Here is a 14746-nt window from a genome sequence, read left to right on the forward strand (position 1 = left end):
CGAAACAGCCTGCTTCTACCTCCTAAAGCCCATTACATTTTTAACCTTTGCCAGTTCTGATGAAAGGTCACAGGCTTGAACCTTTAACTCTGCTTCTCTCTCCACAGATGCTGCCATACCTGCTGAGTATTTCTAGCACGTTCTATTTAGAGTCAGAGAGACAGAGAGATACAGCACTGAAACAGGCCCTTCGACCCACCGAGTCTATGCCGACCATCAACCACCCATTTATACTAATCCTACATTAATCCCATTTCCCGCTCACATCCCCACCTTCCCTCAATTCTCCTACCACCTACCTACCTACACTAGGGGCAATTTACAATGGCATGACAAGTATTTGGCATGAGAGGGGAAACCGGAGCAACCAGAGGAAACCCGCACGGTCACAGGGAGAACTTGCAAACTCCGCACAGGCAGTACCCAGAACCGAACCCGGGTCGCTGGAGCTGTGAGGCTGCGGTGCTAACCACTGCTCCACTTTATATTTCATATTTCTAGCATCCGCAGTATTTTGCTTTTATTATAGCCAGCTTAAATGCCTTCATTAAAGGACTATATAAATACAAGTCCTTGTTAAATAAAGAAGATTGATGGAAGATTTAATAGAAGTATGAGATTCTGACAGGTTTAGATAATTTAAACAATGAAAAGCTGTTCCTATTGTCATGAAGGTGCTTCCATTATTAATTTTTGAGGATTTGTATTTAAAAGACTGTGGAACATACCCGAGATGATGCTTGGACTTTCTTTTTCAAAAAAGTGTCACTGGAAGGACACTAGGGACTTTGTTTAAAAACACACACTTACTGGAAGTCACATGTCTTATGCTAAGTAAACAGCCGGAGCCTTATGGACAATGGAACTGTTTAGACTTAGAGAAGTCACATGCGAGTAGTTTTTGGCTTCCTGTTTTCGGGCTGGACTTTTCCAATGGTCAGTTGGGTTGCATCCTGCAGAGAGAGAAGCAACCAACCCATTCTGTTCCAACTCTGAGAAACCCCGAGAATCCAGTGAAAGAGCTGGAGAAACAGATGCAGCATTTCTCCTGAGAAGCCTCTGGAAGACTTCTTCTCGAGATCTCCTGAACGAATTGCTTCTGAAAAGATCACAGTGACAACCGCATGTGTCCAGTGACACCTGTCTACGTGTACCCAGACGCCAGACCAGAAGACCATCTGCAACAATCCATATCTTATCCTTTTTCTTCAAGAATTGACAATAACTTGGCCAAAGTATTTTTTGTTTTCAAAAGCTGATCTCTGCAGAGCCAATTTTTTCTTTAACCGGTGTGCGCGCGCAGGTGTGTTTGGATATTTTAGAAGGTAGATATTTGGTCGTAACGCAATTAACTAATGGTACAATGACCAGAGGACACACAGTGAAGGTTCTGGGCAAGAAATGTAGGTGAATATGTGGAAGAACCTTTTTTTTTTGAAAAAAAACGCAGTGGGTAGTAATGACCTGAAACTCACTGCCCACAAGGGTAATGGAAGTGAAGACAATCAATGACTTCAAAAAGAAATTGGCTGGCCACTTGAAGGAAATAAACTTGCAGGAGTACAGGGATTGAGCGGGGGAGTGGGCCTGACTGGATAGCTCTGCAGAGAGCCAGCATGGACTCAATGGGCCAAATGGCCTCCTTCATGCCATAAATGACTATAACTAACTCATATAGGTTTATGAGATGTGTAGAATTTAAGCTGAGTTGAGATATATAAAATAGTTAAAGCACTAGATTGTGGTTCAATGAAAGAGGATTTCAACTTACAGAAAACCAGTTGTAACGACCGGTGAGAAAGGTGTCTAGGGTTCCCCCTCAGCCTTCACCTGGTCTCACCGTAACAGGGTTTAATTTTTAAAAACACTTTTTAGCTCCCCCTTCGCGAATCCTTGTTCACCGTTTTCCAATTATGAGGCAAAGAAACCAGCACAAACAGGTTTTCTTAGGTTTAAAGAAGAAAGGTGGAAATTTATTAAACTTAAACTCTAATTCGGTTAACGCCTACGGATACACGACATGCCCACACTCGCATGCATAGAGACAGAAGAGCAGAAGAAACAAAGCGGAAAAGTTTGAGGCAATCTCTGAAGAGGGTTTTTGTTATAGATCTTCGAGCTCACTGTAGAGTCCTTGATTGTAGGTAGATCTTGCTTCTCGTTGGGGCCCAGTATTATTCTTAAATCTTGTTCGCTGTAAGAGACTTTTCTCTCTTGGGGTTCATGTGCCTTCAGTGGATTTGGAGTTCTGTGAGAAAGAGATGGGAGCAGCCAGGAGCAAACAGACACCGAGTTCAAACTATTTGTACAATTCAGAAAAACCCAGGTACCTAAACAGGTTAGTCATATGACTAGCTGGTCTGACCACGTCGGTTTGTAGATTCTCTGGTCTTAGCCAACCCTAGAATGTCTCTTCTTACACACAATACCTGGTGCTCAAAGTTCATTGTGGGTTAAATTGGAGCAGGGAATAGCTCCTTTGCCCTTTCAAGCACTGGCTGTTGGTATGTAAAAATGTTTTTCCAGCCAAGGGCCTGGTCATTTTTTAAAACCAGTCCTTTCTTGGCAGGTGGGGGTCTAGCCTAACACCAGTATTCATGCATACAAGGGTAGGATTAGTTTTTCACCAATTCCAGAAGATTCTATCCTGCAGATTAACTTGATGTGAGGCATGGATGGCAGAAGTGAAAAGGGATGAAAACAGTATTTATATAGGAATTAGTCCAATCCTGTGGTGTTGCACACAGGGAATTAAGACCATAGGTACTGGATAGTCTAACAGAGGATAGTAGACCAACAGAACAGGTGGTTGGCTCGTGTGTAGAGTGCCAACTCTCGGCATATCTTCAAGAGATAGCTGAACCAGTTTCTGGCTGGGGCTGACATCACACCGAAAGGAAGGTAAAAGACTAGGAATATAAGTCAGGGTCAATCTGGTCTCCTGGACTAGGTTTCACTGCCCAAGGGAATCAGGAAGGAATCTTCCCAATTTCTCCCCCCACCATGCTACCCCTCTAACTGACTTTGGATTTTGATCTGTTTTTTTGCCTCTGCGAGGAAATCACATAATTGCTGGCAGGTACAGGATATCTAATCACAATAATTCAGGTAACACAACTGTATTGGCAGGCTTGATGGACCAGATGTTCTTTTCCTGCCTATCATTTTTGTATGTGCGTCACAACATGGAGGGGGCAGAGGATGAAGTAGAATCTCTTAAAATTTAACTTGCACTCCAAGATAAAAGTTAACTCCTTAAAACTGGCTCCAAAGTATGCAAGAACTCAACATCCACAGAATCATAGGCCGGAATTTTACACTCCCCCAAAGAGCGGGCTGGTGGTCGGTGGGGGGTGGGGGAGGCGTAAAACATAGTGGGAGTCTCGGCGAGCCCTCCCAACCCGCTCCCGCTGCCATTTTACGCGGGGGGCGGTGGCGACAAGAAACTGCCTGCCCAAAGCCAATCAAGGCCCTTAAGTGGCCAGTTAACAGCCACTAAAGGGCCTCCGCTCAATGCCACAGGGATTTGACCATTAGCAGGCGGGCGGCCCGGGCCTGAGAAAAGCCACCTGTAAAAAGTAGGCGGCTTCTGATGGCCTGGGGGTGGGTGGACCTCCTGATCAGGCACCATGTGCACGATAGAGGGCGGCCCCGATGCCCCAAACACCACCCCCCCGCAATCGACCCCCTTTGCTTCACCGGGGCCTGACCGATCACCCAGAGAGTCCCCAAAAACTTCCCTCTTTTTCATCCTCTCCGTCATCTTTATCTTGAAGCTGGGTTGCAGTCCCAGCAGTAGCCACTGTTCCCAGTGGCGCTTCTGGGACTAGGAGCTGCCAGCCCGCCGATTGCTCAGCAGCTCCATCAGGCAGGACTTGCTGCCTCAATCAGGTGGAAGTCCTGCTGAAGACCAATTAAGGGCCTGGGGACCTCATGACTCCCGTCCGACAAGTGTGAAATTCCAGCCCTAGTTCCCATTTTGTAGTGAAAATTGCTAGATTTACTGGCCAGGTTGGGAGTGTTTCAGAGCCTCAGTTTAACACTGAATGATGCTTCCAGCACTGCATTCTCCCTTTGTCTCTCCACTACTGCAGGTCTGTCTGAAGGATTTATAATAGGCCAACTGGAGTCCCTGGATACTCAGGGTCCTTGAGGTTGCACAAAGGCATCAAGTTTTCTCCCCCACATAAATAATAACAGAAAATGCTTGAAATACACAGATCTGGCAACATCTCTGAAGAGTGAAAAAGAGTTAACATTTCAGGTCGCTGACCCTTCATCAGAACCGTTCTCTCCAGAGATGCTGCCAGCCCTGCTGAGTATTTCCAGCATTTTGTTTTTATTTCAGATTTCCAGCATCTAAAGTATCGTCCTCTCATTTTACCCACCTCATCCGACTTTGCCAAATTACATTATTTCTCTTGCTATAGACAAATCAAGAACTTTTCTGTAATGATAGCTGTTTCTCCAATACGGTCTTCCAGACCCAAAGACAACAGGTCCCTAGGAGTGTCAATATTTGTGAACTGTCCGCCCACACTGAAATGCTAGGAAACTGGCAAACACCACATTCCAGACGAATAAAATGGGTGTGTAGTTCAGGGCTGTAACAGAATCAAAAAGGGCTCAGATTAAAGAAGTCATAAAGCAAAGATTAGGGAGACTTCATACCCAGTCATGGCATTACAGCCTACTTTACACTCCCAGTCATCTTTTCCGAAACTGAAATTTTCCCATCTTTGTTCAACTTTATCAGAGTTGGCACCTTTTATGTAGCTACCGCTGTTAAGAAACTTCCACTCCACTGTTTTCAACGAGGACTTTTTTTTCAAAAACACCACATGAAAATAAATTAGATTCTTGTGTAACCAGAAGGAACATGTTTATGAAGATTTAAAGGGAATGAATCAACAGTCGGCCACTGCGTGATTTTCTGAATGAATGTTTAAGTGTTTGGAGCTGCAAGCAGATAAATCCTAGCTACACAATAGTCTGGTTTGGTTGCTAAGCTATTGGATTAAAAGAAAGAAAGCAGAAAAATGGACTGAGTGATAAAATCTGTGGCTAAAAATTTTAATCTAAAGGGAACGGCATCACTGATCACTCTCTGTAAAACTAACATGCAAGAGTCAATCATCAGCTTCTCCATTACCTCAGCTGACCTGCACCTGTAATGGTTCCAGGTTTTGATCACCTGAGTGAGTTCATTTCCACCATGGTGAAAGCACAAGTGCTACAATTAAATAACTGACAGTACCCCTGGGCTCAATAGGGGGGGGGGGGGGGGGGGGGGGGGGCGCGCAAATCAGGCAGTTTTCCCATTTCCAACAGTTCCTGCTACAAGTGCTTGAGTGAACAAAATGCTCATGTATAAACTTGACAGATTGCTTGTGCTGTGTTAAACAGGCTATCAATGTACCTTTACATCTTCATCAAGCTTCATAATCTTCTTGATACGAGCCAGGGGGAGATCTTGCACTTTGAAATCATTCTGTTGCGTCAGATATGAAAAAAGAGCCAGAGAGAGAGAGAGAGTTAAAACATTGTAAAAGCTGCTACAACATCCAGGAAATATAACTACCAGAAAAAACTTCCCCCATCTCATTTAAGCAAAGTCTACTCAAGTGGCCTGCAGACTTTTCTAGATGTTTCCAAATGATGATCAGTAACTACTGCCCACCCCAAACAGATTCTCAGTTACAGAAATCCCTTTGAATTACAACTCCTAGTCCTCCATTCTGGATTTTTCCACATTTTGCACTGAGTGCACGAGGTCCTGCTCTGTGTGGATCAGAGAACCTAGAGTGCAATATTACAGCCCCATCTCAAACCAACTACAACCAGAGCACAGTCCTACTCCTCAAAAGCATCAGCCTTCGAATATTCATTTTAGAATTACACCTCACCGCATGCAAGGATTAACTTTCTTATGAAGGGAATTAACATGTAGATTTTTTGGACCTTAAACTAAATTTGTTTTAAAGCTTATTAAAATGAGTTAAAGTTTTTCAGACAGAGGAAGATATAAAAAGCCATAAGTGTCAACCAAAAGTTGTATCAAGCAAGATAAAATGAATTGCAAAAGGCGTATAGTTTAATGTAATCAAAGTAATGCTGAAGTGTTTGCTGCTCAGGATTCAAAAGCTGGTTAGAAAATAGGAGTGCTGCATGGAGACTTGAACAGAATTACAGATAACAACAGGGGCATGGCGGAGGAGCTGTTTTTAAACTGAGGGGGTTGGATCGACCCTTTGCATACCAGACAAAACTAACACATTGAGGGAAATGGTGCACACTAAACCAAAGAGGCTCAATGAGGAAAAAGTAGCAAGGTCGTTTTAATTTATCCTGAGATACTGGAAGAAATGACCACAGTTGTTGTCCCAGTAAATACTTTCAATAACAACTTACATTTATATAGTGCCTTTAACACAATAAAATGCCCCAATCTGCTTCAAAGGAGTATTAACAAAATTTGATACTAAGCTACTTAGGGTTATTACAGCAGGTGAGAGGTAGGTTTTAAGGAGCGTTTTGAAGGAGGAAAGAGGTAGAGGGGCAGAAGGATTTAGGGAAGGAATTCCAGAGCTTGTGCCTTCTGAGGTCCTAAATGCCAATGGCGGAGCGAATAAAAATCAGGGACGCACAGGAGATCAGATTTGGAGGAGCAGAGATCTCTTGATGGATGGCGGGGCTGGAGGAGAGGCGAGGCCATGGAGGGATTTGAAAACAAGGATGAGAATTTTAAAATCAAGACGTGGCTTAACCAGGAGCAACAAGCACAGGGCAATGGCTGACAGTGAGTTAGAATACAGGCAGCAGAGATTCAGATAAGCACAAGTGTATGGAGGGTAGAAAATGGGAGGCCATCCAGGAGTGAGTTGGAAGTCAGGTTTACAGGTAACAAGGGCATGGATGACGGTTTCAGCAATAAATGAGGTAAGGTGGGGCAGAGTCGGACGATGATATGGAGATGGAATTAGACAGACTCAGTTATGGCGTGGCTATGTGGTCGCTAAGAACTAGGGAAGTGCTGAATGGGAGGTGAAAGGTACATGGTATATGCTTATTTAAAAAAAAAAGAGTAAAATGACAGTCTTGAAACGACAGACCATTAAGTTTACCCCCAGTGGTGGAAAAACTAATGGAAAGCATCATTAGGGATTCTACTAATGATAACCTGCAACCTTCACACCTGATTAGGAATACTCAAAGCAGCTTTAGAAATAGCCATCATATTTGACAAACCTGATCTAGTTTTTTTGTTGAAGAATTAATAAAACAAGAAATTTGGTACACGTCATCAATGTTTTCTGTCAGGTGCCATAGTGAATCTGATAAATTTAAGTTCCATAGCATCACTGGTGATATTGCGAGTTGGGTTCTATCAGACCACTCAGCTCCAGACCTTTACATAGGAACACAGGAAATAGGAGGAGTAGGACATTTGGCCCCTCAAGCCTGCTCCGCCATTCAACTAGATCACACCTGATCTTCTACCTCAACACCATTTTTCTGCACTAGCCCCATATCCCTTGATATCCAATGATTGAGCCTCCACAGCCCTCTGGAGTAGAGAATTCCAAAGATTCACCACCCTCTGAGTGAAGTAATTCCTCCTCATCCGAGTCCTAAATAGCCTATCCCTTATTCTGAGACTGTCCCCTGGTTCTAGACACCCCCAGCCAGGGGAAACATCCTTCCTGCATCAAACTTGTCAAGCCCTGTAGGAATTTTGTATGTTTCAACGAGATCACCTCTCACTCTTCTAAACTCTAGAGAATATAGGCCCAGTCTCCTCAATCTCTACTCACAGGACAATCCCACCATCCCAGGAGCAGTAAAGTTAACCTTTGTTGCACTGCCTCCACGACAGGTATATCCTTCCTTAGGTAAGGAGATCAAAACAGTGCACAATACTCCAGGTGTGATCTCACCAAGGCTCTCTACAATTGCAGCAGTACTTGTTTACTCCTGTACGCAAATCCTTTTGCAATAAAGGTCAACATTACATTTGCCTTCCTAACTGCGTGCTGCACCTGCACGTTAGCTTTCAGAGACTTATGAACAAGGACACGCAGGTCCCTTTGGACAGCAACACTTCCCAATCCATCACCATTTAAGAAATACTCTGCATTTCTTTAGTTTAGTTTAGAGATACAGCACTGAAACAGGCCCTTCGACCCACCAAGTCTGTGCCGACCATCAACCACCCATTTTTTTTTTATACTAATCCTACACTAATCCCATATTCCTTCCACATCCCCACCTTCCCTATATTTCCCTACCACCTATACTAGGGGCAATTTATAATGGTCAATTAACCTATCAACCAGCAAGTCTTTGGCATGTGGGAGGAAACCGGAGCACCCGGAGGAAACCCACGCAGACACAGGGAGAATTTGCAAACTCCACACAGGCAGTACCCAGAATTGAACCCGGGTCGCTGGAGGCTGCGGTGCTAACCACTGCGCCGCCCTGTATTTCCTACAAAGGCTCAATGGATAACTTCACATTTTTACACATTATATTCCATTGGCCAGGTTCTTGCCCACTCACTTAGTCTGTCTAAATCCCCCCTGAAGCATCCTGGCATCCGCCTCATAAAGCATGTTCCCACCTAGTTTTGTGTCATCAGCAACCTTGGAAATATTACATTTGGTCCCACATCCAAATTATTGATATAGATTGTGAATAGCTACTACAGCCAAACACTGAACCTTACGGTACACCACTAGTCACAGCCTGCCAACCTGAGAATGACCCGTTTATTCCTACTCACTGTTTTCTGTCCATTAACCAATTCTCAATCCATGCCAGTATATCACCCCCAATCTCGTGCTCTAATTTTGCTTACTAACCTTCTGTATTTGACAAACTAATGGGACTAAAGGCAGACAAGTTGCCAGGACCTGATGGCCTGCATCCAAGGGTTTTAATGGAAGTGGTAGCGAGCACTTGAAACGCCATAGCATACAAGGCTATGGGCCAAGTGCTGGAAAATGGGATTAGAATAGATAGGTGCTTGATGGCTGGCACAGACACGATGGGCCGAAGGGCCTGTTTCTGTGCTGTATAACTCTATGACTCCATGACTGCAGAGATAGTGGAGGCATTGGTCAAAATATTCCTGAACTCACTGGATTCCAGGAGGGTCCCAGCGGATTGGAAAACCACTAATGTGACACCCCTGTTCAAGAAGGGAGGGAGACAAAAAGCAGGAAACTATCGGCCAGTCACCCTAACATCGGTCGTTGGGAAAAGGCTAGAGTCCATTATTAAGGAAGAAATAGCAGGTCATTTAGAAAAGCTTAACGCAATCAAACAGAATCAACATGGTTTTGTGAAAGGGAAATCATTTTTGACAAATTTGCTAGAGTTCTTTGAGGATATACCAAGCAGAGTTGATAAAGCGGAACTGGTAGATGCAGTGTATTTGGATTTCCAGAAGGCATTCGATAAGGGGCAACATAAAAGATTATTGCACAAGATAGGAGCTCACGGTATTGGGGGTAATGTATTAGCATGGATTGAGGATTGGTTAACACACAGAAGACAGAGTAGGGATTAATGGGTCATTTTCAGGTTGGAAAGACGTAACTAGTGGAGTGCCACAAGGATCAGTGAACTGATCTAGGGCCTCAACTATTTACTATCTATATTAATGACTTGGAGGAGGGGGCAGAGTGTAATATATCCAAATTTGCTGACGATACAAAAATAGGTAGGAGGGCATGTTGTGATGAGGACATAAGAAATCTGCAAGGGGATATAGATAGGTTGAGTGAGTGGGCAAAAACTTGACAGATGGAGTTTAATGTAGGAAAGTGAGGCCATGCACTTTGGTAGGAAGAATCAAAAGGCAGACTATTATTTAAATGGAGAGAGACTCCAAAAAAGTGCAGCACAGAGAGATCTGAGCATTCTTGTGCATGAAACACAAAAAAGTTAGCATGCAAGGGCAGCAATTAATTAAGAAGGCAAATTGAATTTTGGCCTTTATTGCTAGGGGGTTGGAGTTTAAAAATAGGGAAGTCTTGTTACAACTGTACAGGGTGTTGATGAGGCCGCATCTGGAGTATTGTGTAGAGTTTTGGTCCCCGTATTTAAGAAAGGATATACTGGCATTGGAGGCAGTTCAAAAGAGATTCACTAGGCTGATTCCTGGGACGAAGGGGTTGACTTATCAAGAATGGCTAAACAGGATCGGACAAAGTCAACATGGATTTGCGAAAGGGAAATCATACTTGACAAATCTACTGGAATTTTTTGAGGATGTAACTAGTAGAAAAGATGAGGGAGAACCAGTGGATGTGCTGCATTTGGACTTTCAAAAGGCTTTTGATAAGGTCCCACATAACTGATTAGCATGCAAAATTAAACCACATGGGATTGGGGGCAAGGTACTGACATGGATAGAGAACTGGTTGGCAGACAAGAAACAAAGAGTAGGAATAAACGGGTCTTTTTCCGAAAAGGCAGGCAGTGACTAGTGGGGTACTGCAGGGATCAGTGCTAAGACCCCAGCTATTCACAATATATATTAATGATATAGATGAGGGAATTAAATGTAATATATCCAAGATTACAGACAACACAAATCTGGGTGGGAGTGTGAGCTGTGAGGAGGAAGCAGAGAAGCTCCAGTGTGATCTGGACAGGTTGAGTGAGTGGGCAAATACATGGCAGATGCAGTATAATGTGGATAAATGTGAGATAAGCCACTTTAGTGGCAAAAACAGAAAGGCAGATTATCTGAACGGTGATAGACTGGGAAAGGGGGAGGTGCAGTGAGACCTGGGTGTCCTTGTGTACCAGTCGCTGAAAGTAAGTATGCAGGTGCAGCAGGCACTTAAGGCAGCAAATGGTATGTTGGCCTTCATGGCGAGAGGATTCGAGTACAGGAGCAAGGATATCTTGCTGCAATTATACAAGGCCTTGGTAAGACCACATCTGGAATAGTGTGTGCAGTTTTGGTCTCCTTATCTGAGGAAGGATGTTCTTGCTATGGAGGGATTGCAGCGAAGGTTTACCAGACTGATTCCTGGGATGGCAGGACTGACGTATGGAGAGAGATTGGGTCGATTAGGCTTGTATTTGCTAGAGTTTAGAAGAATGAGAGCCGATCTCATAGAAACCTACAAAATTCTAACATGACTGGACAGACTGGATGCAGGAAGGATGTTCCCAATGGCGGGGGAGTCCAGGACCAGGGGTCACAGTCTAAAGGAATAAGCCATTTAGGACCGAGATGAGGAGAGATTTATTCACCCAGAGTGTGGTGAACCTCTGGAATTCTCTACCATGGAAAGCAGTTGAGGCCAAATCATTAAATATATTCACTAAAGAGTTAGATATAGTTCTTAGGGCTAATGGGATCAAGGGATACAGGGAGAAAGCGGGAACAGAGTACGGAGTTTGGATGATCAGCCATGATCGTATTGAATGGCGGAGCAGGCTCGAGGGGCCAAATGCTCCTATGTTATTCATTAGAGTTAAGAAGAATGAGGGGTGATCTTATTGAAACGTACATGATTCTGAGGGGGCTTGACAGTAAATGTTGAGAAGATGTTTCCACTAGTGGGGGAATCTCAAACTAGGGGACATAGTTACAGAATAAGGGGACACTCACTTAAAACGGAGATGCGAAAAAATTTCTTCAGAGGGTAGCGAATGTCTGGAATACTCTACCCCAGAGAGTTGTGGAGGCGAGATCACAAAGTACTTAAAAAGGAGATAGATTGATTTTTGAAATATTGGGGAGTTCAGGGCTGTGAGGAGCTGGCACGAAAGAGGAGTTGAGGTCTGGGGCAGATCAGCCATGATCTTATTGAATGGCAGGGCAGGCTTGAGGGGCCGAAATGCCTACTCCTGCGCCTATTTCTTATTTTCTGTTTGGGACCTTATTGCAAGGCTTCTAAAAATCCAAGTACACCACATCCACTGTTTCCCCCTCATCTATTCTGCTAGTTACATCCTCAAAAAACTCCAACAGGTTTATCAAACATGATTTCCCTTTCAGAAATACATGTTGGCTCTGCCCAATCCTACCGCTATTTTCTAAGTGTCCAGTTAGAACATCCTTTATAACAGATTTTAACATTTTCCCTATTGCTGATGTCAGGCTAATAAGTCTACAGTTCCCCATTTTCTCTCTCCTTCATTTCTTAAACACTGGGGCTACATTTGCTACCTTCCAATCTGCAGGAACCATTCCAGAATCTATAGAATTTGGGAAGATGATCACCAATGCATCCAATATCTCTATAGCCACCTCTTTCAACACACAGATAGAGATCACCAGGCCCAGGGGATTTATCAACTTTCAGTCCCATTAATTTTCCGAGTACTCCTTTTTTTTTTACTAATACTAATTTCTTTCAGCTCCTCATTCTCACTAGTCCTAGTATTTCAGTATTTCTGAAAGTTTTTTTGTATCTTATAGAGTCATAGAGTTGTACAGCATAGAAACAGGCCCAAAATGCATCACTTCACACTTGCCACTCCCTTGCCCACTTTCCCAGTTGACCTATATCCTGTTGTATCCTTAGACAACCTTCTTCACTGTCCACTATACCACCAATTTTGGTGTCATCTGCAAACTTACTAATCATGCCCCTTACATTCACATCCAAGTCATTAATATACATGACAAACAACAGAGGGCCCAGCACCGATCCCTGCGGCACACCACTGGTCACCGGCCTCCAATCTGAAAAACAACCCTCCACTACCACCCTCAGCCTCCTATCACCAAGCCAATTTTGTATCCAATTTGCTAGCTCACCCTGGATCGCATGTGTTCAAACCTTTTGGACCAGCCTACCAGGCAGGATCTTGTCAAAGGCCTTGCTAAAGTCTATGTAGACAATGTCCATCGCCCTGCCCTCGTCAATCCTCTTGGTCACCTCTTCGAAAAACTCAATCAAATTTGTGAGACATGATTTTCCACGCACAAAGCCATGCTGACTATCCCTAATCAGACCATGCCTTTCCAAATGCATATAAATCCTGTCTCAGAATCCCTTACATTAACTTTCCCACCACTGATATCAGGCTCACCGGCCTGTAGTTCCCTGGCTTATCTCTGCTGCCCTTCTTAAATAAAGGCACAACATTAGCTATCCTCCGGTCTTCCGTTACTTCACCCGTGGCTAACGATGATACAAAAATCTCTGCCAGGGCCCCAGCAATCTCCTCCCGTGCTTCCCATAGCATCCTAGGATACACCTGGTCAGGCCCTGGGGATTTATCCACCTTAATGCGCTTCAAAACCTCCAACACCTCCTCCTTTGTAATGTTGATATGCTCCAGTATATCAGTGTTCCCTCCCTTGAACTCACTAGCTTCCATGATCTTCTCCACAGTACATACAGACGAGAAGTATTCATTTAAGACCTCGTCCATTTCCTGTGGCTCCACACACAGATTGCCACACTGATCCTTAAGGGGACCTACTCTCTCCCTAGCCAACCTTTAACTCTTAATATACTTATAGAATCTTTTAGGATTCTCCTTTATCTTATCTTCCAGGGAAATCTCATGGCCCCTTTTTGCCCTCCTAATTTCCTTCTTAAGTGTAGTCCTGCATCCCCTATACTCCTCGAGGGACTCGCTCGATCCCAGCTGCCTATACCTGACATATGCCTCCTTCTTTGTCCTGACCAGACCCTCAATATCGCTCGTCAACCAAGGTTCCCTAAACTTGCCACCCTTGCCCTTCCATCTAACAGGAACATGCCAGCCCTGAACTCTTCCCATCTCACTTTTAAAAGCCTCCCACTTGCCAGACGTCCCTTTACTTGTAAACAGCCTCTCCCATTCAATTTTTGAGAGTTCCTGTCTGATGTCATCGAAATTAGCCTTCCCTCAATTTAGGAGTTCAACCTGAGGACCAGTCCTATCCTTTTCCATGCTGGTCCCAAAGTGCTACCCCACTGACACATCAACCACCTGCCCATCCTCATTTCCTATGAGGAGGTCGAGTGTAGCCCCTTCTCTAGTAGGGCCATCCACATACTGCTTCCGAAAACTATCCTGGACACACTTAACAAATTCTTCCCCATCTGATCCCTTAGTACTAAGGCAGTCCCAGTCAATATTAGGGAAGTTAAAATCACCTACTATTACAACCCTATAATTCCTACACCTATCTGTGATTTCCCTACATATATGCTCCTCTACTTCCCTCTGACTATTGGGGGGCCTATAGTATAATCCCATCAAAGTGATCACCCCTTTCTTATTTCGAAGTTCTACCCATATGGCCTCGCTGGACATTCCCTCCGGATATCCTCTCTAAGTACTGCCGTGATGTCCCCCCTAATCAATAGTGCAACGCCCCTTCCTCTCTTACCTCCACCTCGGTCACACCGGAAGCATCGGTACCCCGGAACATTGAGCTGCCAGTCTTGCCCATCCCTCAACCACGTTTCGGTAATAGCTACAATATCACAATCCCATGTACCGATCCATGCTCTGAGTTCATCTGCCGTACCTGTAAGGCTTCTTGCATTAAAGTAAATGCAGTTTAGCCTACCAGACCTTCCACACTCCCTGTCCTGCCTCTGCCCGGCCTGCCTACTGGACTTGCTTGCTTTAACCTCTACATTTGCCTCAACTATCTCATCTGAGAGACTATTACTTTGGGTCCCACCCCTCTGTAAGACTAGTTTAAACCCTCCCGAGTAGTACTAGCAAACCTCCCCGCAAGGATATTGGTCCCCCTCCAGTTTAGATGCAACCC

The 14746-nt window shown here is 44.3% G+C and overlaps 1 protein-coding gene across 4 annotated transcripts in view; it reads right to left on the minus strand.

Annotated features, from left to right (window-relative positions):
• Window positions 1-14746, minus strand: part of nfyc (nuclear transcription factor Y, gamma) — a 101483-nt gene that overhangs the window by 57333 nt on the left and 29404 nt on the right. For all 4 annotated transcript variants that reach the window (XM_068011097.1, XM_068011094.1, XM_068011095.1 and 1 more), the window contains one exon: window positions 5420-5491. In XM_068011097.1, the coding sequence (XP_067867198.1) occupies window positions 5420-5491 (72 nt within the window). The remainder of the gene's footprint in view (window positions 1-5419; window positions 5492-14746) is intronic.

This window comes from Heterodontus francisci, chromosome 31 (assembly GCF_036365525.1).
Source record: "Heterodontus francisci isolate sHetFra1 chromosome 31, sHetFra1.hap1, whole genome shotgun sequence".
NCBI lineage: Eukaryota > Metazoa > Chordata > Chondrichthyes > Heterodontiformes > Heterodontidae > Heterodontus > Heterodontus francisci.